The sequence below is a fragment of the Balaenoptera ricei genome, chromosome 1 (assembly GCF_028023285.1).
Source record: "Balaenoptera ricei isolate mBalRic1 chromosome 1, mBalRic1.hap2, whole genome shotgun sequence".
Taxonomy (NCBI): Eukaryota; Metazoa; Chordata; class Mammalia; order Artiodactyla; family Balaenopteridae; genus Balaenoptera; species Balaenoptera ricei.
Window position 1 is genome coordinate 88,340,480 of NC_082639.1, and position 27,680 is coordinate 88,368,159.

Consider the following 27,680-nt stretch of genomic DNA (forward strand, 5'->3'; position numbering starts at 1 on the left):
TAAAAAGGAATATTTAAAAAATGTGCAAATAATCCAAAAATGAAGTCAAGAAAGGGGAAAAAAAGGAATGAAAAATAGAGGGAACTAAATATGCCCTTTACCTGAAAACCTTTTTAAATAGGAATATACACAAGTTTAAAGAAAAAGGGTGGAAAAAGATACTCCACGGAAACACCACTCGAAAGAAAACCTGAGTAGCTATATTCATATCGAACAAAGTAGACTTCAGAGCATGAAAAATTACCAAAAATGAAAGAGGAAATTACATAATGATGAAAGGGTCAAGCAACCAAGAGGACATAACAATTATAAACGTGTATGCACCGAACAAAAGAGCTTCAAAATATATGAGGCAAAAAATGATAGAATTAAATGGAAAATGATAGAAATGGAAACACCCATAATAATAATTGGAGATATCCACACTCCTCTCTCAGTAACTAATACAAAGTCAACAATGATATAGAAGAACTGAACAAAATCAACCAACTGAATTTGACTAACATTTAGATCAGTGAAGTTTATCCCAAGAATGCAAGGCTTATACAATATTTGAAAATCAACATAATACATCTATTAACTGATGAGAGAAAAATCACACAATCATATCAATTCATTAAAAAGCCACTAGTAATGAGTTTAACAAATGAGTATAGCAAGTTTTCAGGATACAAGGTCAATATACAAAAATCAATTACACTTGTATACAGCATCAATGAATATTCAGAGAAAGTAATTACTAAACAATTATATTCACAATAGCATCAAAATGAGTAAAATACTTAGGAATAAATTTAATAAAAGAAATGCAGAATTTGACATTGAAAACTGCAAAACACTGATGAGAGAAATTAAAGGATACTTAAATAAATGGAGAGGCATATTAACATTCATGGATTTAAAAACAAAATATTGTCAAAATGACATTTCTTCCAAAATTGATCTATAAATTCTACATACCCTATCAAAATTCAAGCAGGCTATTTTGTAGAAGTTGACAAGCTGAATCCAAACATTTATATGGAAATATAAAGTATCTAAAATAATAAAACAAGTTTGAAAAAGAGAGTTGGTGGATTTATACTAACTCAATTTCAAAACTTAATATTATTAAGTCACAGTAATCATGACAGTGTGGTATTGGCACAAGGATAGACAATCAATGAAACAGAATTAAGAGTCCAGAAATTCTTACATTTATGGTCAAATGATTTGCCTAAATCAAGTCTTTAACAACTGTTACTGAGAGAACTGGATATCCACATGCCAAAACAAAACAAAAAAACCCAAGACCCTTACCTCATTCCATACATAAAACTCATACTATACATAAAAAAGTAACTCACAATGGATCATAGATCTTATTTCCACCTGTGGTTGCACAGAGTTCTTAGATACGACTCCAAAAGCATCATCAACTAAAGAAAAAAATTTGGTAAACTAGACTTCATCAAATTAAAAACTTTTTGTTCTTCAAAAGAGAAAATAAAAGAGAAGCCACAGACTGGAAGAAATATTTGCAAACATTTATCTGATAAAGGACTTGTATCCAGAATATTTAAAGAACTCATAACTCAAGAGAAACAACCTAATTTTAAAGCAGGCAAAAGATTCAAATAGATATTTCACCAAAGCAGATATACTGATGTCAAACACACACATAAAAAACTGCTCTCAACCTCATTAGCTTTTAGGGAAATGCATGCTAAAATCACAAGATACTTCTACACATCTACTAGAATGCCTGAAATTAAACAATTGACCATATCAAGTGTTGATAAGGATATAGGACTTGAACTCTCAGGCTGCTAGTGGTAAATGGCACAACCACTTTGGAAAAGTGTGGTAGGTTCTTAAAAATCAAATATATATTGTCAGCCAATCCATTCCTAGGTACTCACCCCAGAGAAATACAAAGACTTGTACACAAATGTTCATAGCTTTATTTGTAGTACCCAAAAGCTGAAAATGACCTGAATGTTCATCAGTTGATGAATGTATGGATAAGCAAGTTGTTGTATACCCATACAAAGAAATACTACTGAGCAATTAAAAGAATGAACTACTGATACACACTACCACCTGGATAAAGCTCAAAAAAGTCATGCTGAGTGAAAGCAGACATAATGTATGATTCTATTCATCTGAAATGCAAATTTATAGAGACAGAAAGCAGATCAGTAGTTGCCTAGGGCTGGGGGCAAGAGTGTGGATTAACTGCAAAAAAGCACTAAGGAACATTTTGGGGAAATGTAAATGCTCAAAACTAGACTGTCATGATGGTTCCACAACTCTATAAACTGACTGAAATTATTGAACTGTAAACTTAAGCATGGGAGGATTGCATGTATGAACTATAATAAAGTTTTAAATTTTTTAAAAAGGCACCTTAAAAAGAGTAAAAAGATAATCCAAAAATTGGGAAATAATAACAGTTAACATATAAAACCAACAGCAGACCAGTGAATGTTCAGAATATATAAAGAACACTTATGATGCCATCTTACAGGGGTTAAACATCCCAAACAGAAAATGAATAAAAGAAATGAAGAGAAATTATACAGAAGAGGAAACATAATCCATAGATACATAAAAAGATGTTCCTCACTGAATAATCAGGGAAATGCTGATTAACATCAGTCACTAGATAGGCAAAATGCCTCTGACCTAGTTACTTTTAAGAACTTGTCCTACAGTAAATACATACGCACCCAACATAGGTACACCTCAATACATAAGGCAAATGCTAACAGCCATAAATGGGGAAATCAACAGTAACACAATAACAGTGGGGGACTTTAACACTGCACTTACACCAATGGATAGATCATCCAGACAGAAAATTAATAAGGAAACACAAGCCTTAAATGACACATTACAACAGATAGATTTAATGGATATTTACAGGACATTCCATCCGAAAGCAGCAGAATACACTTTCTTCTCAAGTGCACATGGAACATTCTTCAGGATAGATCACATCTTGGGTCACAAATCAAGCCTCGGTAAATTTAAGAAAACTGAAATCATATCAAGCATGTTTTCCAACCACAACGCTATGAAATTTGACATCAATTATAGGGAAAAAAAGTGTAAAGAACACAAACACATGAAGGCTAAACAATATGTTACTAAATAATCATTGGATCACTGAAGAAATCAAAGAGGACATAAAAAAATACCTAGAGACAAATGACAATGAAAACATGACAATCCAAAACCTATGGGACGCAGCAAAAGCAGTTCTAAGAGGGAAGTTTATAGCAATATAATCCTACTTCAAGAAACAAGAAAAATCTCAAATAAACAACCTATCCTTACACCTAAAGCGACTAGAGAAGAACAAACAAAACCCAAAGTTAGTAGAAGGAGAGAAATCATAAAGATCAGAGCAGAAATAAATGAAATAGAGATGAAGAAAACAATAGCAAAGATCAATGAAACTAAAAGCTGGTTCTTTGAGAAAATAAACAAAATTGATAAATCATTAGCCAGACTCATCAAGAAAAAAAGGGACAGGATCCAAATCAATAAAATTAGAAATGAAAAGGGAGAAGTTGCAATGGACACCACAGAAATACAAAGGATCATAAGAGATTACTACAAGCAACTACATGCCAATAAAATGGACAACCTAGAAGAAATGGACAAATTCTTAGAAAAATACAACCTTCTAAGTCTGAAACAGGAAGAAATAGAAAATATGAACAGACCAATCACAAGTACTGAAATTGAAACTGTGATTAAAAATCTTCCAACAAACAACGTCCACGGCCAGATGGCTTCACAGGTGAATTCTACGAAACATTTAGAGAAGAATTAACACCTACCCTTCTAAAACTCTTCCAAAAAATTGCGGAGGAAGGAACACTCCCAAGCTCATTCTACGAGGCCACCATCACCCTGATACCAAAACCAGACAAAGACATCACACAAAAAAAATTACAGGCCAATATCACTGATGAACATAGACACAAAAATCCTCAACAAAATACTAGCAAACTGAATCCAACAACACATTAAAAGGATCATACACCATGATCAAGTGGGATTTATCCCAGGGATGCAAGGATTCTTCAATATACACAAATCAATGTGATACACCACATTAACAAACTGAAGATTAAAACCGTATGACCATCTCAGTAGATGCAGAAAAAGCTTTTGACAAAATTCAACACCCACTTATGATAAAAACTCCCCAGAAAGCGGGCTTAGAGGGAACCTACCTCAACATAATAAAGGCCATATACGACAAACCTACAGCTAACATCATACTCCATAGTGAAAAGCTGAAAGCATTTCCTCTAGGATCAGGAATAAGACAAGGATGTCCATTCTCACCACTTTTATTCAACATAGTTTTGGAAGTCCCAGCTACAGCTATTAGAGAAGAAAAAGGAATAAAAGGAATCCATATTGGAAAACAAGAAGTAAAACTGTCACTGTTTGCAGATGACATGATACTATACATAGAAAATCCTAAAGATGCTACCAGAAAACTACTACAGCTAATCAATGAATTTGATAAAGTTGCAGGATACAAAATTAACGCAAAGAAATCTCTTGCATTCCTATACACTAACAATGAAAGATCAGAAAGAGAGATTAAGGAAACAATCCCATTTACCATCACATCAAAAAGAATAAAACACCTAGGAATAAACCTATAAGGAGCCAAAGACCTATACTCAGAAAACTATAAGATACTGATGAAAGAAACCAAAGATGACACAAACAGATGGAGAGATATAACATGTTCTTGGATTGGAAGAATTAATATTGTGAAAATGACTATACTACCCACAGCAACCTACAGACTCAATGCAATCGCTATCAAGTTACCAAGGGCATTTTTCACAGAACTAGAACAAAAAATTTTACAATTTGTATGGAAATACAAAAGACCCCAAACAGCCAAAGCAATCTTGAGAAAGAAGAACAGAGCTGGAGGAATCAGGCTCCCTGACTTCAGACTATACTATGAAGCTACAGTCATCAAACAGTATAATACTGGCCCAAAACCAGAAATACAGATCCATGGAACAGAGATAAACCCATGCACCTAGGGCCACCTAACCTATGACAAAGGAGGCAAGAATATATAATGGAGAAAAGAGAGTCTCTTCAATAAATGGTGCTGGGAAAACTGGACAGCTACATGTAGAAGAATTAAATTAGAACACTCCCTAACACCACACACAAAAATAAACTCAAAATGCATTAAGGACCTAAATGTAAGACTGGATACTATAAAACTCTTAGAGGAAAATATAGGTAGAACACTCTTTGACATAAATCACAGCAAGATCTTTTTTGATCCACCACCTACAGTAATGAAAATAAAAGCAAAAATAAACAAATGGGACCTAATGAAACTTAAAAGCTTTTGCACAGCAAAGGAAGCCATAAACAAAACGAAAAGGCAACCCACAGAATGGGAGAAAATATTTGCAAATGAAGCAACTGACAAGGGACTAATTTCCAAAATACACAAACAGCTCATGCAGCTCAATATCAAAAAAGGAAACAACCCAATCAAAAAATGGGCAGAAGACCTAAATAGACATTTCTCCAAAGAAGACATACAGATGGCCAACAAACACTTGAAAAGATGTTCAACATCACTAATTATTAGAGAAATGCAAATCAAACCTACAATGAGGTATCACCTCACACCGGTCAGAATGGCCGTCATCAAAAAATCTACAAACCATAAATGCTGGAGAAGGTGTGGAGAAAAGGGAACCCTCCTACACTGTTGGTGGGAATGTAAATTGGTACAGCCACTATGGAGAACAGTATGGAGGTTCGTTAAAAAACTAAAAATAGAGCTACCATATGACCCAGCAATTCCACTTCTAGGCATATAACCAGAGAAAACCAGAATTCGAAAGGATGCATGAACCCCAATGTTCATTGCAGCACTATTTACAATAGCCAGGACATGGAAGCAACCTAAATGTGCACTGACAGAGGAATGGATAAAGATGTGGTACATAAATACAATGGAATATTAGTCAGCCATAAAAAGGAACGATATTGTGCCATTTGCAGAGACATGGACTGACGCAGAGAATGTCATACAGAGTGAAGTAAGTCAGAAAGAGAAAAACAAATATCGTATAATATCCCTTATATGTAGAATCTAGAAAAATGGTACAGATGAGCTTATTTTCAAAGCAGAAATAGAGTCACAGATGTAGAGAACAAACTTATGGTTACCAAGTGGGGAAGAGGGGGTGGGATGAACTAGGAGATTGTGATTTACACATATGCACTATTATGTATAAAATAGATAACTAATGAGAACCTACTGTATAGCACAGGGTACTCTGCTCAATGCTCTGTAGTGACCTAAATGGGAAGGAAATCTAAAAAACGAGTGGATATATGTATACGTACAACTGATTTACTTTGCTGCACAGCAGAAACTAACACAACATTGTAAAGCAACTATACTCCAATAAAAATTAATTTAAAAAAAAAGAATTTATCCTACAAATCTATTTGTACAAAGCCACAAAGAAGTATATACAAAGATAACTGCTGAAACATGTATGACTATCTAGACTGAAAACAACTTAATCATCCATTAACAGAGCACTATTATAGTACATCCATATACTGGAATACTTCTAACTTATTAAAAACAAACAAGCAAGCAAAAACTTACATTCTAATACATGAAAATGGACCTGTACCATGATAATACTGTTAAACGAAAAAAGCAAGGTGTAGAACAGTGGGCATGTACTATTTATGCTTATCTATACCAACACTCATGTATACAAACATACAGACATATACATATATCCTTGTATATATTTTAAGTATTTTTCGAATATATCACAAAAAACTCCCAGGATTTTTTCTCTGAGGAGGGGACTAGGGACCACAGGAGGTACATTTAGACAATACATCCTCTTAAATATTTGGGAGCTTCCCATGCTCATATATTTTTATCTATTTTTTAAATAGTTAATACAAAAGAAAAATTAATTTAGAACCATCTGTGGAATGAGGTGGTTAATCAAACTGAGAAATGCTATCTCTAGATAAAATCTGTCTCTGAATACACACTCTGGGCTAAACACTATCAAAAATTAATCAATCATCTGATCTCAGTTCCTTTCTTACTGCAGAAAATCCCTCACCTACTTCATAATCTCCAGGATGAAATCTGATCATGTTTGACTTTGTGAATTTATGCCACACAAAAAGAATCAGAATCAGATACTCTAAAGTTTTTAAGAGATTCTGTCACAAGTACTTTCTTTGACATCAAATAACATCTCCTCTTTAATAAAAGGTTAGTCTGAAAGATACTACAGTTTACCATCATAATGGTGTTTCACCACAAACTGTACTTTGTCTTGTTCATTGCTATATCTCTTGCAACTAGAACAATGTCTAGCCACAGCAGACATTCATTAAATATATACCGAATGAATGAATCCTTAGAGATTACTGTCTTCAAAAATAAAATTGAAGAAACAAGTTATTTTGTCTATTTTGCTTTAAAAGTATCAAGTGATCTTTCTATTTGTCAGCATGGCACAATCTTTTAAAACACTCCTATGTATTTCCTTCAGCATGATTTTGTTTCTTTCTTAATTTAACTCATGTTATTCTACATCCTCACAGTTAAACAACTACTTGAATGTACTAAATCTTGACAGTAACATTTTAAGAAATCAGGTATATCACAGATTCAATGTCATTAAATAATTTTTTTTTTTTTTTTTTTTTTACCGCAACTAAAAAGAACATGTTTTAATGGCCATGGCTGCTAGCACAAGACTACCTCGATTAGCGGTCTCCATAGCAGGCAGTGATTACAACCACCCATTGGGGTATGAGAAGAAAATCTTTTAACTTTGATTTATACACATTTTTTCATCTCATTCTTTAATTTCTATTTTGGAATACATTTTATTATTAATAATAACAGGTAACATTAATGAAGCACTTATGTACCAGGCACTATTCTAAGCAAATGCAGCAGCTCACTTAACACTCTCAACAATCCAGTAAGATACATAAAATTATTGCTCCACTTTACAAATGGAGAAACTGAAACACAACAGTTGGATATTGTTTTTTGTTTGTTACTGGCTTGCCCAACTTCATACTGACAGAGGCAGGATTTAAACTCTAACAACAGATTCCATGTTTTTAACCATTATAATTGAGTAGTATATGCATTCAATTCACAAATAAATAAATATTCATGTATCAGAGATTCAAGCGCAAAGTGTTTTGTTAGTATTAGGGTTTTTTGGTTGTTGTTGTTAGGGATGCATATCAAAAGAATATGGAGATCAATAATATAGGAGACGCTGGAAGTCTTGAGTCAGTATTTAAGAACAGGATTGTTATAATGATTCCTCCGATTCCAGAAGAGCTATAAGAAAGCTAATCTTATAAGTCATATTTAGTCCTACCAACTAAGCAATTATCTGTAGTAGTTCCTGTCCTCATTTTGGACATTATATATATTCCTGGAAAGCTGTTTAAAATAAAAAAGCAATTGTGAATTTGATAATAATTCTCAAGAAAAAACTGATACCAAGACGTAAACACACTTGAGCATACTGATATTTATTTAAAAACAACAGTATTCCTTTGATTACACATATCTAATTTTCAATAAGCAGTATAAGAAAAGCCAATTAAATGCAACTAAATACTCCTTACATAATAACATTCTAAGCATAAAAACTCAGGCTTAATTCTCATTTCACTGAGAATTCTCAATAGCTCCAAATAGTAATGAATAAGGTTATGGCTAAAAAGAAGTACATGCCTAAGCAACACAGCAAACTTATTTTTAGGGCAGCCCAAAACTAATTTGAGAAAGAGTTTATAATAGCAGTTTCAAAGTCCTCAATTCTACCTTTTATAAAATATTCTTTTCAAAAATGTTTGTGTCCATGACTTAGGAAAAAAAATCAATTTGGACCTGAAGTTAGGAATGAAAACAGAATCAGTGGCTCATCTGGGTGGATTAAATTACAGTGAAAATAGAATTATAATACATGTGAAAACAGTGTATATATCTAAGACAGTAATAACAATGATGAAAAACTCAGGTGAGCAGAAAAAAGCCTTCGCAAATAAATCAAGGCTTGGAGGGATTGCTAAGTGTGTGCTATTTGAGATAATGTTGCCAGAACTACATTTTATAACTTGTTATAACCCTGCCCATCAGACCCTTAAATTCTGACAATGGGATCCAAAATGTCACCACAGCTAATATACCGGCAGTATGAAGTCAGTAATCCTAGATAAGTTTGAGAGTTGTAGAAGATATAAGGAGAAGAATGAATAAAAATGGAGAGGTTGAACAGGAATAAAAAAAGTTTAAACATACTGATATCTAGGTTATTATAAATTATAGTGACTCAAAAAAAATCATATAATGTAGATAGTATTTCCTGTAAGCATATACACTAGATATTCAGAAATATATTCATCTAATACATCACCTAATACACTTAGCAAGTGATCAAAGAATAAATTAATTTTTTAAATTAAAAAATAAATTGCTATTTAAAAAAAAAAAAAAGGTATTAGAAAAAAAAAAAAAAAGTATTAGAATTGGCTACCTTTGGTCCTGAAACTGGGTGGATGGTATTTTTAGCAGCTATAGGATGAGGAAAGGTATTCTGGAATGCAAATGCAGAGGAGACAGGATAACCAATCCCACAAGTTGGGTAAGTCAGTCTACTCTCAACCTAAAAATAAAAGCATAAAAAAGGTTGAGAAATTAGTTCTAAATGGTATTTGGTGATCCAGGAGGCATTAGCATCTGTTATAATAACTAACAGTTAAGGACACTATCTCAGAAATCGATTTTGTTTATCATGACACCACAAAACTCTGCTTCATTATATAATATATCACGAGGCTGGAATACCTTTGGCCCAGAGGGCTTTTCAGAGTGGCTTTGCAAGCTTAGACAAAACAAAACCACTGGACCTGCCTTTGAACTGAAGGAAGTAAAACAAAGACCTCTGAACCATCTTGGTTCCCTCGAGGCCTCAAATTACTGAAAAGGGGGTTGAGGGGTAGTCATAGATCAAAAGGCCAGTAAGGGATAAAATAAAAATAATTTTCTGCCAGACTGAGTAAAAACAGTATTTGTGTTCTTAGAAATAATTTGCTCTACCACTAATTTTCAATATAGTGACACCACCATTAACAAACATCATGAAAAGTTTGTTTTTACAAGAGGACAATTACAACACAAATCTTAATAAGCACTCATGTACAAAAGTGGCTGTATGACAAAAATACCCTTTACACAGCTATTTATCATCAGTCATTGAGGTTAAGCCTGTCAAGTTTTTTCAAGTTCGTAATTCAGTACCAGGCACTTCATTCTGCACCTTTTCCCAAATTAGCACAAATCCTTTCCCTTTAAACATCAAGTACTATCTCATTTACTAGAGTAGATTAAAAATTCTATTATGGATTTGCATTTTAAATCCTCTGCCAATGCCCTCCAGTCAAAGACCACCAGAAACAAATCTAGAGGTGTACACACTCTTTGCAACAAGGAGGACTACACACCACGTGGAACCTAGTAAGAGAGGTGTCTCAGTAAGACAGTGTTAAAAGGGAGTTATTTATTGGACTTAGTCATGTGTTAGGTGAGTTAAGGAACAGTTTAAGAACACGGGGCTTTGCTGTGGACTGCACGCTATCAAGAAATGGGGATAACTATATGACTGGGTATCTGAATAAATCTTATCTAATAAGGTAGGATGAATGTATTAAGGCTGAAGCTATAATTAGTAATGAGCAGCAGTCACTCACTTTAGCCAGGATAGAAGGATACTTGCCCATTTTTGTGGTTTGGCAATGTCATATTCTTGTCTGTGTTCAGGCATGATTATGAAGTGGTCTTGTTTTTGTCTTGATCCATCACAGTCAGAGAGTGGCCTTGCCTGATGCTCATATTCTGTGAAACTGTTTATGTTCAGCAGGAGAACCCCAAAACCTCGCTCTGAGTGCAAGGTCAGTTCCCAGCAATCCCTAGACCTAGCTGATAATACCAAGCCAGATCCAGGTACTCGGAGCTAAAAAACTCTAACGAGTTTCTTCCAGAATCTAGAGCTGACAAGCCTGGTAACAGGGTTTTTCTTTCTCTCTTTTTCTTCTAATAGAATTCAGATTAGGCTCCTCCACTACAGTGCCAAACTTGAGCCCATACCTTGTTCTCCCTTACTGAGGCCTCCTAAATACTGTGTGTGTGTGTTAACAGTTTTTCAGCACATTTGGCATTAGTTAATACTAAGTGATTTCAATATCCATTAAAATCTTACAAAGACGCGTACCCTTAAAATATAGCCTCTTTGTTAAGAATAAGTGTACCTTTATGTCCCACTTCCAAATGGAACTTAAACTCTACTTCAGTGCTAAAAATTGTAGGATTCTAGTCATATTAGGTACCAGCACCTAACAATCTGGAAATATGTTTGTTTTAGAAAATTTACTAAGACCACTCACAACATCTTAATTTAAATCTTACCACATTAGAGTTAGGAGAAATTCCACTTCTGATGGTGTTGATACTAGAATGCACAGGTGGAGTGGCTGAAGGTCCCAATACATCTTGCTTTCTCACTAGCTGATTTTCATTTAATTCTTTATTTAACCATGTGATTACTTAAATAAAAGAACAAGAAACAAGGTAAAGAATTTTGAATATTTTTATTTTTCTAATAATTTTAAATATTTAAAAATTATATTGAAATTTTTTTAATTTTAAGTTTTTAAAACTACCTTATATCACAGGAGAACAACATAGGTTCACCTAAATTTTTGTCATTAAATATTCTTATTTTAGCAACTGCCACATAGGACTCCTTATTCTTTTACTATCAGAAGCACATATTTCTGCTAGTCAAGGATCTCTTTAAAGGCTTTCATTTCCAGAATGATACCTTCCAGTTTATTTAAAAATCAAGCTCTTATTTCTCATAATCAATATTAGAAACTGAGAAAATGTTAAAGGCTTAATCTCACATTTTTGTTTCAAATAGTTCATACTATTGCCAGTAGGTAAACACAGCAATTATAACAAGTAGTAGTAAAGAATTTAAATAGTAAATTATAGTTAATATTTTCAACACTTAATTTTGGGTTACTGACACGTGTAATAGGGTTTTTTTTAATAATGATGGTAACTGTTTTACAGGACAGTTGATATAATTTACTACAGCAAAGACATTAAGATGGTACATTTAAAGCAGATTATTTGTATATAGCAGTACCTTGATTTACCTAGACTTATGAATTCAAATAAAAATTTCAGGTTAAGAATAAAGCTATGGGGCTTCCCTGGTGGTGCAGTGGTTGGGAGTCCGCCTGCCAATGCAGGGGACACGGGTTCGAGCCCTGGTCTGGGAAGATCCCACATGCCGCGGAGCGACTGGGCCCGTGAGCCACAATTACTGAGCCTGCGCGTCTGGAGCCTGTGCTCCGCGGCAAGAGAGGCCGCGATAGTGAGAGGCCCGCGCACCGCGATGAAGAGTGGCCCCCACTTGCCGCAACTAGAGAAAGCCCTTGCACAGAAACGAAGACCCAACACAGCCATAAATAAATAAATAAATAAAATTTAAAAAAAAAAAGAATAAGGCTTAAAAAAAAGAGTAAAGCTATGAACCTCATTTACATAAAAGGTAAAATACTTACACTTCTCATTATTTTTTAGAAGCTGTTTGCTTTCTTCAAGTTTTTGAACTGTAGCTTCTAATTGTTCTTGTAATTTGCATACCTGAAATATGTTAATCCTTATAGTAAGCATAATAAAGGCTAAAACAAAGACTGAAGAAATGTATTCATTAAATAATTCATTAAATAATTCATTAAATGTATTCATTAAATAATTCATTAAATGTATTCATTAAATAATTAACCACTATTAATTACTATTAAATAAGAAAGGAATTAGCTCAGCAGTGAAATAAAATATATACATATAATTACATATATACACACATATACATACACATATATACGTATGAACACTCAAGGTATTTGAGTCATGATAACTAACTTTTCAAACTGAAATAGGTTATTAAGTTCTGTTGATTATAGTCATGTTCTTCTGGGGAAAAAAAGCCAAAACTATTCTCTAATATAACGAAGTAGAAGTTTTAAAAGTACATGAGGACATTCATTATGCTTTGCAAATAGTCAACACATGCAAAAATATAAAATATTAACTACCTCTTGCTCTTTAATTCGGAGAGATTGTCCAACATCTTGTAATTCTTTTTGTTCCTTTTGTAATTTTTCTTCCTTCTCAGCCAAGAGTTTCTCTTGCTGAATAGTTACTGTATTCTTCAGTTTCAATTTACCCATTAAGGTCTTCAGATCCCCTTGCAACTTTTTGATAATTTCATTTGCCTGTAAAAGAACTTCATATGTACATCTCTACATAATCCAATGAAATATCAATATTCTATTAAGTTTTTAAAAACAAACCTTAAGAAGTTCAGCTGATAATGATTTTATTGTAGCTTCAAGTTTTCCTAGTTGCACCTGATTTTTCTCACCATTTTCTTCTAAAGCCACCTGATACATATTTTTAAAAACATGAATAATTAGGAAGTCTGTGTTTATTTAGGAAAAGCATCATTTATAAATGTGATCATTTATAAACCATCAATTTGTTTAGAAAATTTAAAAATAGACCTTTTGTTCCTGGATTGTATCAAATGCTTCTTTTGTTCTTAAAACAAGCTGATCCTTATCCTTGATTTCCTGTTCTAGAACAGCCACTTTTGTTTGTAGCTGATTAATATGCTTTTCTTTTTCATGGCACTCAGCATCAAGTGTAGAATTCTCTCTTCGCAAAGAGAGGACTTCTTGCTTAGCCCGCTGGAGCTCCTAGAGGAGGAAAAAAAAAAAAGTTGCATTATGAAAAAGGGAAGTTGGCTGGTCCGGTAATTTATAATTAAGATATTTAAAATAGAAAAAAAAGTCTTTAATAACTTTAAAGTTCTAGTACTGGTGTTCTTTTAAAGAAATGAAGGTCTCTCTAAAGGCATATGTAACTTGTAGATTTGAAATATAATTGTAAAATACACTAGTATCTAATGCAACGACAACAAGGGAAAATAAAACAATCCTTATTTATGAATAAATTACTAGAACTTTTGAAAACCAGTAACAAGAATTTTCTGATGTCTTGAAATTTACAGTTTTAAAAAAAATCACTTAGGTAATAAATGCTCATTATAACAGAATTTCAAAATACATAAAATATATAAATAAAAAGAAAGCCCTATTATTCTACCACCAAAGCAGTGACTCTCAATCTAGTCTGCATATTGAAATCACCTGGAAAGCTTTAAAAACTACTGATGCCTGGTACCATGCCCAAGAGATTCTGATTTCATTAGTGTGAGAGATGGCCTGAGCTCTTCAACTGTTTCCAAGAGCAGCAAGGAATCATGAGATATTGTCAACTGACAATAATTGCTAATTAAAAACAGATTATCATACTAAGTGAAGTCAGAAAGAGAAAGAAATAATATATGATATCACTTATATGTGGAATCCAAAATATGATACAAATGAACATATTTACAAAACAGAAACAGACTCATAGACATAGAAAACAAACTTATGGTTACCAAAGGGGAAGCCTGGGGGCTATAAATTAGGAGTTTAGGATTAGCAGATACAAACTACTATGTATAAAACAGATAAATAACAAGGTCCTAATGTATACCACAGGGAACTATATTCAATATCCTATAATAAACCATAATGGAAAATATGAATAATAATATTAAAAAATAGATTTTAAAAAAATATATACTAGATCACATCTCAATCAGCTAATATCAGTCCAAATGTTGCCAGTATACTATACTAAAGTCCAGTATGCAGTATTCCTAGTTAGTTTTTGATTTTAACAAAAACGTTACAAAATAATTTTAGAGTATTATACCATAGTCGTTTTAGAAGCACAGACTCTGCTATCAGGCAGACTTAGAATACAAATCCTGGCTCTTCTGTGTGACCCTGGGAATTACTTAACCTCCTTAAACTTCAGTTCCCTTATTTGTAGAATAGAAACAACACCTCATAAATTATTTAATTTCATCTTCACAAAAACCCTTACATAAACTACTTAGCATATTGCCTGGCACATAGTAAATACCTAATAAATGGTAGTAATTATTAACTTTAGGGTACTAATCTCTAAAAGGTATAATTTAACATAATTAGGTAACAATACTCAGAAGTTTAAAAAAGAAAATTTCCAGGACTCATAATTTGCAAGTCTTATGCAAACCTTGGAAGAAATATTTTGATTACATTATATGAAAATCAACATAACAAAGCACACTGTTTATACACTGGCCAGTGTCAGTGCTAAAACAGAAGAAACCACATAGCATTATAATGGAGTATTCACTATCCAATGTACTATGCAGGCTGAAATGTTTTACTAACTGGTGTGAAAGGTGAAGGGGGTAGTGCAAAGGACTGAAGACATCTGTTAGGGCAGAATGCTGTGAGGATCTGAACATAAAATCAGTCAGGCTTTAGAGTTTCTAAGCATAACAGACTGGTGAAATGGAGTTGGATGTCTTGTGAGCTAGAATAACACTGGAGATCTTTAAACAGGACAGACTTAACAAAATCTACATATGTTTTCTAATAACTCATATGACAATAATGTATAATAATGCTAGGAAGGAGTCTATCATCACTGCCAAAGTATCAACAAAAGTACCACTATAGCAAAATATTTTAAATTGTCTCTGTTGCCTAAAAGAACAAGGTAGTACTAGAGACAGGTAAATAAAGGATTTCAATCCTCACTTTTCTACTTATGGCCATGCCAACTTGGGCAAGTTACTTAAGCTCTCTGTGCCTTAGTTTCATCATCTGTAAGATGGGGATAAAAACAGTATCTTCTTTAAAATAATTGTTATAAGAATTAAATGAGTTAATATATATGCAAAGCACATAAAACAGTGTTCAGTAAGCATTAGCTATTATCATTTCTATTATTAGCATTATTATTTCTAGACACTAAACTTCATATAGTTGTTTAATATGTTGAGTAGACTGAAAGAAAGAACCAGCCCTGCCAACACTGAGCACCCTGAGCCACAGACACTGTGCTGATGTTGAAAGTACACTGAGAGATCTGAGGGCTGTGCCAATGAGCTGCTCCTCAAGGCCCCAACTAAAAATATCCAAGTTTACCTTAGCACTGTTCTCAATTAGTCCATTTTATTAGATTTCGGATTCTCAATTTTTTTCGTATTGTCTGAACTGACTACCCTAAAACTACAAGAGATCCTTGCAGAGCATCCAGAACACCACCCGTACACGTAATAAAGTAAACAAATTAAAATCAAATTAAACTGTGCTTTTAAATTTGGGGGTGGAAAGACCAACCCCAACGTTCCATACCTCTTCAACACCAGACAGTTTTGTTTTAAGTTCTCTGATGGTAGAGTCTCCTTTATATTTCCTTTCAGTGAGGTCTTTATTAGCAGATTCTAACTCAGACAATCTGTTTTGTAGCTGCTGGATGTTTCGCTGATGGAGGATTTCTAAATCTTTTTTCTGTTGTTCATGCTGCTGTTGGTATCGAACCTGTGCCTATTATATAATAAAATACAGTACCAAAATTCAAAGAAAAAAAAATACAAATATGAGATTTGAAGAAAAAAAAATCTTAATTATTCTTTATAAGATTTCCTTGCTTTTAAGAGAATCTATTTTCAGTTATGGATTTCATGAAAAAGAAAAGTCAACAAAGTCAAATTTACCACTATGATTTTGTTCATAATTTCTTCTTCTCCTAAACCCACATGTTTAGACATAATGGTCTTCAAATTAAGGGAAGAATGATATAGGATTAAGTTAAAAAAGAAAAAAGCAAATTGCAAAGTAGTATATATAGTGTGAACCTATTTCTGAGAAAAAAAATGAGCAGGTACATAAGGAAGTTTCAGTATTTGCTTTAAACCACATTATACTGTTTCAGTTTTTTTTTTTTTTTTTTTTTTAAACTTTGGGCTTATTTATTTATTTATGGCTGTGTTGGGTCTTCGTTTCTGTGCGAGGGCTTTCTCTAGTTGCGGCAAGCGGGGGCCACTCTTCATCGCGGTGCGCGGGCCTCTCATTATCGCGGCCTCTCTTGTTGCGGAGCACAGGCTCCAGACGTGCAGGCTCAGCAACTGTGGCTCACGGGCCTAGCTGCTCCGCGGCATGTGGGATCCTCCTAGATCAGGGCTCGAACCTATGTCCCCTGCACTGGCAGGCAGACTCTCAACCACTGCGCCACCAGGGAAGCCCCTGTTTCAGTTTTTTACAACCAGTATATATGTCTTCTAATGAAAGAAACATCTAAACTTGTAAAATTGACAAGGTATTGCTCAGTCTTACATTTAGCTGTTACATTTTACCAACAATAAAATTTGAACATAGTTGTAACTCTGAAATCTCTGGTACCTCTTTGAATCATACCACTAATCTATCTTAATAATTTCTGTCATTGGACTTGGAGGGCATTATGCTAAATGAAATAAGTCAGAGAAAGAAAAATACTGTATGATATCACTTATATGTGGAATCTAAAAAATACAGCAGACTAGTGAATAAAACAAAAAAGAAGCAGACTCACAGATATAAAGAACAAACTAGTGGTTATCAGTGAGGAGAGGGAAGGGGGAGGGGCTATATAGGGTTAGAGGATTAAAAAAGGGTTATTATGGGATTATATAAAATTATGTATGTGAAACTTTAAAAACTGTAAAGCACTATAGAATTTAAAGAATCTTTCAATAACAAATTTAAAAAATTTTAAATAATAATTTCTGTTGATGAACACTATCAAATCCTAAATACATTTTAAAAATAAAGAGTATTTTTCTGATTATGAAAGTTACACATTTTCTTAAAGGCATAAAGAAAGAAATCACAAATAACCGATAATCTCATCCAAGGAGTCATTCTAAATATTTAGGAATATTCCTTTCGAGTCATTTATACACTTATACTGACACCACACATACACACATAACACACATAGTTAAATTTAACAAAATGAGACCAACCTGTTTACACAATTTAATCATGCTTTTTAATACTTTAGCATTTGCACCTCCTCACATCATTAAAAAAACTCTTTGTAAATACTTTTAATAGCTGCACAATATTCTATCCCATGGCTATACCATAATGCAATTAACCCCTGTTCTACTATGGATACTGAGTTCCCAATTTTTCACAATTACAAATAAAACTATGGTTAATATTTTTGTACGTAAGCATACATCCAAATTCAGATTACTCCTTATGATCAACTATAGGTCAAAAATATGTAAACAAATATAAAGCTTGATACTAGCTCCAAAACTGCATTCCAGAAAAGTTGTACCCATTCAAAAATTCCTACCACAAAACCAAGAGAGTGTCTCTCTCATAAAATACTTTGGGAATTTTACATAACTATTTTAAGAATTCCTCATTTCTGGAAAACTGAAATTGAGAGAAGAAGGAAGAAAAAGAGAGAAAACAGAAAAAAAGAGTCCATATAAAGCTGAAAATGCAACCTTGGAAGAAAACACTCAAGGAGCAATCAAGAAAAAAAAAAAACAATGAGCAAACTGGTACAGATGCTAACTGCAACTGTCTGAGAGGGTAATCAAACACACTGAAGGCAACAGAGACCAAAGATTATAAAAATAAAGAACTGGCTTTATCCCAGCGATAATCAGAATTTTGGAGCTTTTGTTTTAAAAAGTGTAATGGATAGGATTACAATATTTACATTTTCTACTTTATTTCAGGTGATTCTGATGCACACTAAAGTCTTAAAATCACTGCCCTATAGACTATCAGCAGGAAGAGAAGAGTGGCTTGCTTGGTTTTAAAGTCTCAAAGGACTGATTCACAATCCTATTAGAAAATGCAGTAAGGAATGCAAACAAATCCTTCAGTCATTTTGGTGTTATAAACAAATACACTTATTATGAGACTTTTAGAACCTAACTTGTTTGAAAATAGAGACAAAAAAAACTTTAGTAAACAATAGAAACTAATGAAATCGGGGTGGGCGGGGAGACAGTGTAGAACTAATTAATGAAAGAAAAAACTGGTTCTTTAAAAATACTACAAAAAACCAGACAATCAAGTCTCATTAAAAAAAAGACATTAAGAACGTAAGAGAAATGGTATGACGACTTTAAAAATCATAAAACAACATATAAGATATTTTACTAATACATTTAAACACAAAGATGAAATACATGGCTTTTTAAGGAAATATAACTAACATAACTAACTCAAGAAAAAACAGATAATCCAAAAGGACCAATAATCATGAAGGAAATCAGAAAAGAACCTAAAGAAAAATGTCTTGAAAAGGCATCAGACTCACGCACACGACCCGCCTGAGCTGAGGTGCTGGCAGTAGCCATTCCACACTAGGAACTCCGGTCAGAAGAGCCGGGTGCAAGGCCTCTGCACGTGGGCCCCTGTGAGCAAGTGAAACCCGACTAAGCACAAAGGGAAAAAAAAAGCTGTCTTAGAGCTGTGACTATTTTCAAGGCTACTGTTTTTCTGTGGAACACTGCCTTTGGGGCGAAACAAGGAAGAAACAGGTGATTCTAATGTGCAGCGCAGGAGAGACACTGCAGGCCAGCTTCTCCTACTGTCAAGGCACTCCAGCCATGTGGCTGACAGGGTCTTGATGCTCCAGCCAGGTGTCAGGCCTCAGCCTCTGAAGTGGGAGAGCTGAGTTCGGGACACTGGACCACCAGAGACCTCCTGGCCCCACATAATATCAATCAGCGAGAGCTCTCCCAGAGATCTCCATCTCAACACTAAGACCCAGCTCCACTCAACAACCAGCAAGCTCCAGTGCTGGATGCCCCATGACAATCAACTAGCAAGACAGGAACACAACCTCACCCATTAGCAGAGAGGCTAAAATCATACTAAGTTCACAGACACCCCAAAACACACCACCGGATATGGTCCTGCCCACCAGAAAGACAAGATCCAGCCTCATCCACCAGAACACAGGCACCAGTCCCCTCCACCAGGAAGCCTACACAACCCACTGAACCAACCTTACCCACTGGGGGCAGACACCAAAAACAGCAGGAACTATGAACCTGCAGCCTGCAAAAAGGAGACCCCAAACACAGGAAGTTAAGTAAAATGAGAAGACAGAGAAATATGCAGCAGATGAAGGAGCAAGGTAAAAACCCACCACAACAAACAAATGAAGAGGAAAGAGGCAGTCTACCTGAAAAAGAATTCAGAGTAATGATAGTAAAGATGATCCAAAATCTTGGAAACAGAATGGAGAAAATACAAGAAACGTTTAAACAAGGACCTAGAAGAACTAAAGAGCAAGCAAACAATGATGAACAACACAATAAATGAAATTAAAAATTCTCTAGAAGGAATCATATAGCAGAGTAACTGAGGCAGCAGAACAGATAAGTGACCTGGAAGATAAAATAGTGGAAATAACTACCACAGAGCAGAACAAAGAAAAAAGAATGAAAAGAACTGAGGGCGGTCTCAGAGACTTCTGATACTAAAACCAGACAAAGATGTCACAAAAAAAGAAAACTACAGGCCAATATCACTGATGAACACATGCAAAAATCCTCAACAAAATACTAGCAAACAGAAGCCAGCAGCACATTAAAAGGATCACATACCATGATCAAGTGGGGTTTATCCCAGGTTTATCCCAGCAGCACATTAAAAGGATCATACATCATGATCAAGTGGGGTTTATCCCAGGAATCCTCACCTGATCATACACCATGATGAAGTGGGGTTTTATCCCTTCATTATATGCAAATCAATGAATGTGATACACCATATCAGCAAATTGAAGGATAAAAACCATATGATAATCTCAATAGATGCAGAAAAAGCTTTCAACAAAATTCAACACCCATTTACGATAAAAACTCTCCACAAAGTAGGCACAGAGGGAACTTACCTCAACATAATAAAGGCCATATATGACAAACCCACTGCCAACATCGTTCTCAATGGTGAAAAACCGAAACCATTTCCACTAAGATCAGGAACAAGACAAGGTTGCCCACTCTCACCGCTATTATTCAACATAGTTTTGGAAGTTTTAGCCACAGCAATCAGAGAAGAAAAAGAAATAAAAGGAATCCAAATCGGAAAAGAAGTAAAACTGTCACTGTCTGCAGATGACATAATACTATACACAGAGAATCCTAAAGACGCTACCAGAAAACTACTAGAACTAATCAATAAATTTGGTAAAGTAGCAGGACACAAAATTAATGCACAGAAATCTCTTGCATTCCTGTACACTAATGATGAAATATCTGAAAGAGAAATCAAGGAAACACTCCCATTTACCACTGCAACAAAAAAGAATAAAATACCTAGGAATAAATCTACCTAGGGAGACAAAAGACCTGTGTGCAGAAAACCATAAGACACAGATGAAAGAAATTAAAGATGATACAAACAGATGGAGAGATACACCATGTTCTTGGATTGGAAGAATCAACATTGTGAAAATGAGTATACTACCCAAAGCAATCTATAGATTCAATGCAATCTCTATCAAACTACCAATGGCATTTTTCACAGAACTAGAACAAAAAATTTCACAATTTGTATGGAAACACAAAAGACCCCAAATAGCCAAAGCAATCTTGAGAAAGAAAAATGGAGCTGGAGGAATCAGGCTCCCTGACTTCAGACTATACTACAAAGCTACAGTAATCAAGACAGTATGGTACTGGCACAGAAACAGAAATATAGATCAATGGAACAAGATAGAAAGCCCAGAGATAAACCCACGCACATACAGTCACCTTATCTTTGATAAAGGAGACAAGAATATACAGTGGAGAAAAGACAGCCTCTTCAACAAGTGGTGCTGGGAAAACTGGACAGCTACATTAAAAGAATGAAATTAGAACACTCCCTAACACCATACACAAAAATAAACTCAAAATGGATTAAAGACCTAAATGTAAGACCAGACGCTATAAAACTCTTAGAGGAAAACATAGGCAGAACACTCTTTGACATAAATCACAGCAAGATCCTTTTTGACCCACCTCCTAGAGAAATGGAAATAAAAACAAAAATAAACAAATGGGACCTAATGAAACTTAAAAGCTTTTGCACAGCAAAGGAAACCATAAACAAGAGGAAAAGACACCCCTCAGAATGGGAGAAAATATTTGCAACAAAGCAACAGACAAGGATTAATCTCCCAAATATACAAGCAGATCATGCAGCTCAATATCAAAAAAACAAACAATCCAATCCAAAAATGGGCAGAAGACCTAAATAGACATTTCTCCAAAGAAGATATACAGATTGCCAACAAACACATGAAAGGTGCTCAACATCACTAATCATTAGAGAAATGCAAATCAAAACTACAATGAGGTATCACCTCACACTGGTCAGAATGGCCATCAACAAAAAATCTACAAACAATAAATGCTGGAGAAGGTGTGGAGAAAAGGGAACCCTCTTGCACTGTTGGTGGGAATGTAAATTGACAGTCACTATGGAGAACAGTATGGAGGTCCCTTAAAACCTAAAACTAGAACTACCATATGACCCAGCAATCCCACTACTGGGCATATACTCTGAGAAAACCATTATTCAAAAAGAGTCATGTACCACAATGTTCATTGCAGCACTGTTTACAATAGCCAGGACATGGTAGCAACCTAAGTGTCCATCGACAGATGAATGAATAAAGAAGATGTGGCACGTATATACAATGGAATATTACTCAGCCATAAAAAGAAATGAAATTGAGTTATTTGTACTTAGGTGGATGGACCTAGAGTCTGTCATACAGAGTGAAGTCAGTCAGAAAGAGAAAAACAAATACAGTATGCTAACGCATATATATGGAATCTAAAAAACAAAACAAAACAAAACAAAACAAAAAAGGTTCTGAAGAACCTAGGGGCAGGGCAGGAATAAAGATGCAGACTTTGAGAATGGACTTGAGGATGTGGGGAGGGGGAAGGGTAAGCTGAGATGAAGTGAGAGTGTGGGACTGACATATATACACTACCAAATATAAAACAGATAGCTAGTGGGAAGCATCACATAGCACAGGGAGACCAGCTCGTGCTTTGTGACCACCTAGAGGGGTGGGATAGGGAGGGTGGGAGGGAGACGCAAGAGGGAGGGGATATGGGGATATAGGTATACGTATAGCTGATTCACTATGTTATACAGCAGCATCTAATACAACAATGTAAAGCAATTATACTCCAATAAAGATGTTAAAAACGAAAAATTGTCAAAAAAAAAAAAAAAAGACATCAGACCCAAATGATAAAAGGCTAATTCTATCAGGCCTTCAAGGAACAGATAATTCTTCATTATTTGACTGTTCCAAAGCATAGAGAAAACCAGAAAATGTTTTCATACCTTTCCTGACGCTAGCATAATTCTAATACCATAGTCCAAAATGCATAATTTTAATTAGCAGACTAAGATAGAGTGCAGGATAATAGTAATCTCAAACCAATCTCATGTGTGAATATACATACAAATGTCCTAAATTAAATATTAGCAAACTGATTCAACAGGATATTAAAAATCTTTGACTAAATATTATTCTCTGAATTCAAAAATGGTTCCACTTTTGGAAATCTATTATTATCATTATTTTACTATTAAAGTGAGAAAAATGATTATTTGGTTAAATCCCCAAAAGTCACTTCATCTGACTTAGCACTCTTTGGAAGCCAGAAAGAAGAAAACTTTCTCAAAAGCAGAGCAAACATCATACCTACTGGAGAGATATTTTAGCTATTTACCAAAAAAGATTAACTTACCAAAATTAATACACAGAAATCTCTTGCATTTCTATATACTGACAATGAAAGATCAGAAAGAGAAATTAAGGAATCAATCCCATTTACCATCTCATCAAAGAATAAAATACCTAGTAATAAATCTACCTAAGGAGGAAAAAGACCGGTACTCTGAAAAGTATAAGATGCTGATGAAAGAATCGAAGATGACACAAACAGATGGAAAGATATACCATGTTCTTGGATTGGAAGAATCAATATTGTCAAAATGACTATACTACCCAAGGCAATCTACAGATTCAATACAATAACAATCAAATTACCAATGGCATTTTTCATAGAACTAGAACAAAAAATTTTATAATTTGTATGGAAATACAAGAGACCCCAAATAGCCAAAGTAATCCTGAGAAAGAAAATGGAGCTTGGGGCTTCCCTGGTGGCGCAGTGGTTGAGAGTCTGCCTGCCAATGCAGAGCACACGGGTTCAAGCCCCGGTCCGGGAAGATCCCACATGCCGCGGAGCAACTGGGCCCGTGAGCCACAATTGCTGAGCCTGCGCGTCTGGAGCCTGTGCTCCGCAACAAGAGAGGCTGCCATAGTGAGAGGCCCGCGCGCTGTGATGAAGAGTGGCCCCCACTTGCCGCAACTGGAGAAGGCCCTCGCGCAGAAACGAAGACCCAACACAGCCATAAATAAATTAAATAAATAAATAAATAATTTAAAAAAAAAAAAAAAAAAAAAAAAAAAGAAAATGGAGCTTGAAGAATCCAGCTCCCTGACTTCAGACTATACTATGAAGCTACAGTCATCAAAACACTATGGTACTGGCACAAAAACAGAAATATAGATCAATGGAACAGGATAGAAAGCCCAGAAATAAACCCACACACCTATGGTCAATTAATCTATAACAAAGGAGGTAAGAATATACAATGGAGGAAAAAAAGACAGTCTCTTCAATAAGTGGTGCTGGGAAAACTGGACAGCTACATGTAAAAGAATGAAATTAGAACATTCTCTAACACCATACAGAAAATTCAACTCAAAATGGATTAAAGACCTAAATGTAAGACCGGATACTATCAAACTCTTTGAGGAAAACATAGGCAGAACACTCTTTGACATAAATCACAGCAAGATCTTTTTGGATCCACCTCCTAGAGTAATGAAAATAAAAACAAAAATAGACAAATGGGACCTAATGAAACTTAAAAGCTTTTGCACAGCAAAGGAAACCACAAACAAAATGAAAAGACAACCCACAGAATGGGAGAAAATATTTGCAAATGAAGCGACCAATAAGGGATTAATCTCCAAAATATAAAAACAGCTCATACAGCTCAATATCAAAAAACAAACAACCCAGTCAAAAAATGGGCAGAAGACCTAAGTAGACATTTCTCCAAAGAAGACATACAGATGGTCAAAAAGCATATGAAAAGATGCTCCACATCACTAATTATTAGAGAAATGCAAGTCAAAACTACAGTGAGGTATCTATCACCTCACACCAGTAATAAAGAGTCTACAAACAGTAAATGCTGGAGAGGGTGTGGAGAAAAGGAAACCCTCCTACACTGTTGGTGGGAATGTAAATTGGTACAACCACTATGGAGAGTAGTATGGAGGTTCCTTAAAAAACTAAAAATAGGGGCTTCCCTGGTGGCACAGTGGTTGAGAATCTGCCTGCGAATGCAGGGGACACGGGTTCGAGCCCTGGTCTGGGAAGATCCCACATGCCGCGGAGCAACCGAGCCCGTGAGCCACAACTGCTGAGCCTGCGCGTCTGGAGCCTGCGCGTCTGGAGCCTGTGCTCCGCAACAAGAGAGGCCGCGATACTGAGAGGCCCGCGCACCGCGATGAAGAGTGGCCCCCGCTTGCCGCAACTAGAAAAAGCCCTAGCACAGAAACGAAGACCCAACATAGCAACCAATCAATCAATTAAATAAATAAATCTTTAAAAAAAAAAAAAAACTAAAAATAGAGCTACCATATGACCCAGCAATCCCACTCCTGGGCATATATCTGGAGAAAACCATAATTTGAAAAGATACACGTACCCCAGTATTCACTGCAGCACTATTTACAGTAGCCAAGACATGGAAGCAACCTAAAAGTCCATTGATAGAGGAATGGATAAAGAAGATGTGGTACTTATATACAGAGGAATCTTAGCCATAAAAAAGAATGAAATAATGCCATTTGCAGCAACATGGATGGACCTAAAGATTATCATACTAAGTGAAGAAAGTCAGACAGACAAAGACAAATACCACACGATATCACTTATATGTGGAATCTAAAAAAATGATACAAATAAACTTATTTACAAAATGGAAACAGACTCACAGACTTTGAAAACAAACTTATGGTTACCAAAGGGGAAAGGAGCGGGGTAGAGATAGATTAGGAGTTTGGGATTAACATACACACTACTATATATAAAACAGATAATCAACAAGGACCTACTGTATAGCACACGGAACTCTACTCAATAATTCTGTAATAACCTATATGGGAAAAGACTCTGAAAAAGAATGGATATACATATATATATAAAACTGAAATCACCTTGCTATACACCTGAAACTAACACAATACTGTAAATCAACTGTACTTCAATATAAAATAAAAATTTTAAAAAAACTGAAACAAGATTAGGATTCCACTATTATTTATCATTTCTCTGCATAAGAAAAAAAAGATATAAATCTTGGAAGAGATAAATTACCATTCTCTATAGTTTACATATCTACCAGAAAAACCTAAGAGAATCTCTAAAACTAATAGAATATGTAAATTAAAATGCAAATTTGTAAATATAATCTAGAATTAATGGGTATGACATTAATACACATAAGCAATAAACACTTAGAAATTATCACAGTAGTGGGGTGTGATAGATGGTCCCATTTATAGAGAAAAAATCTGTAAAAACCCTAGGCAAAAACATTTAACAAGAACTGTAAAAGAGAAAAAGAAAGAGAAAAGGAGGTAAATAAAGAGTAAACTATAAACCTGTTTTAAACAAATAAGAAATATCTCTTCAAATAAACGAAGAGATATTTCTCTACACTGGACAAGAAAATTCCAAGGATATCAGTTCTACCCAATGGCCCAGAAACAAGACCAAATAAATAAAGGAATTTAGTATATATTAAAGGTTGCATTTTAAATCACTGGAAAATATGGTATTGGAACAACTCACTGACTATATGCCAAAAAAAATCCATCTCATACTCCAGAAAAATATACTCCAAACAGATTAAAAAGTGAAATTCAACAAGAAAATTATAGAAGTATTAGAAGAGAATACCAGAGAATATCTTTCATAACCTTGGTGTGGCAAAGGCTTTCCAAACATAAAATGAAGCCTTATACCATAAAGACACAGATTGAAAGACTGGATGACAATCAAATAAAAAGAACTATAGAAGTCCCTATAGTCCCTTAACCACTGGCGGTCCAGTGGTTAAGACTCTGGGCTTTCAATGCAGGCAGCGCAGGTTCAATCCCTGGTCGGAGAACTAAAACTCTACATGCCGCATGGCGCAGCCCAAAAAATAAATAAATAAACAAAATTTTTAAAATAATTAAAATTTAAATTTAAGAATATAAAAATTAAAAAAAGAACTATATATGGCAAGAGATACTAATAAATGCAAATGACAGGCTAAAATACAATGTTTATAATATACATAGTAGGTAAAGGTATAATATCCTTGCTTTACACCAGAAATGAAAAGGCAAGCCATGGACAGAAAATATTCACAGTGCATGTATCTGACAAAGGACTCATGTCCAGAATATACAA

General features: G+C 34.7%; 1 protein-coding gene across 1 annotated transcript in view; it reads right to left on the bottom strand.

Annotated features, from left to right (window-relative positions):
* The window catches only part of SASS6 (SAS-6 centriolar assembly protein), a 51,987-nt gene that overhangs the window by 8,505 nt on the left and 15,802 nt on the right, over nucleotides 1-27,680 (bottom strand). Inside the window, exons 8-14 of the mRNA XM_059926927.1 lie at nucleotides 16,456-16,647; nucleotides 13,711-13,905; nucleotides 13,501-13,590; nucleotides 13,243-13,422; nucleotides 12,706-12,787; nucleotides 11,540-11,676; nucleotides 9,612-9,740 (exon numbers count right to left, since the gene is read on the bottom strand). Of these exons, the coding sequence (XP_059782910.1) occupies nucleotides 9,612-9,740; nucleotides 11,540-11,676; nucleotides 12,706-12,787; nucleotides 13,243-13,422; nucleotides 13,501-13,590; nucleotides 13,711-13,905; nucleotides 16,456-16,647 (1,005 nt within the window). The remainder of the gene's footprint in view (nucleotides 1-9,611; nucleotides 9,741-11,539; nucleotides 11,677-12,705; nucleotides 12,788-13,242; nucleotides 13,423-13,500; nucleotides 13,591-13,710; nucleotides 13,906-16,455; nucleotides 16,648-27,680) is intronic.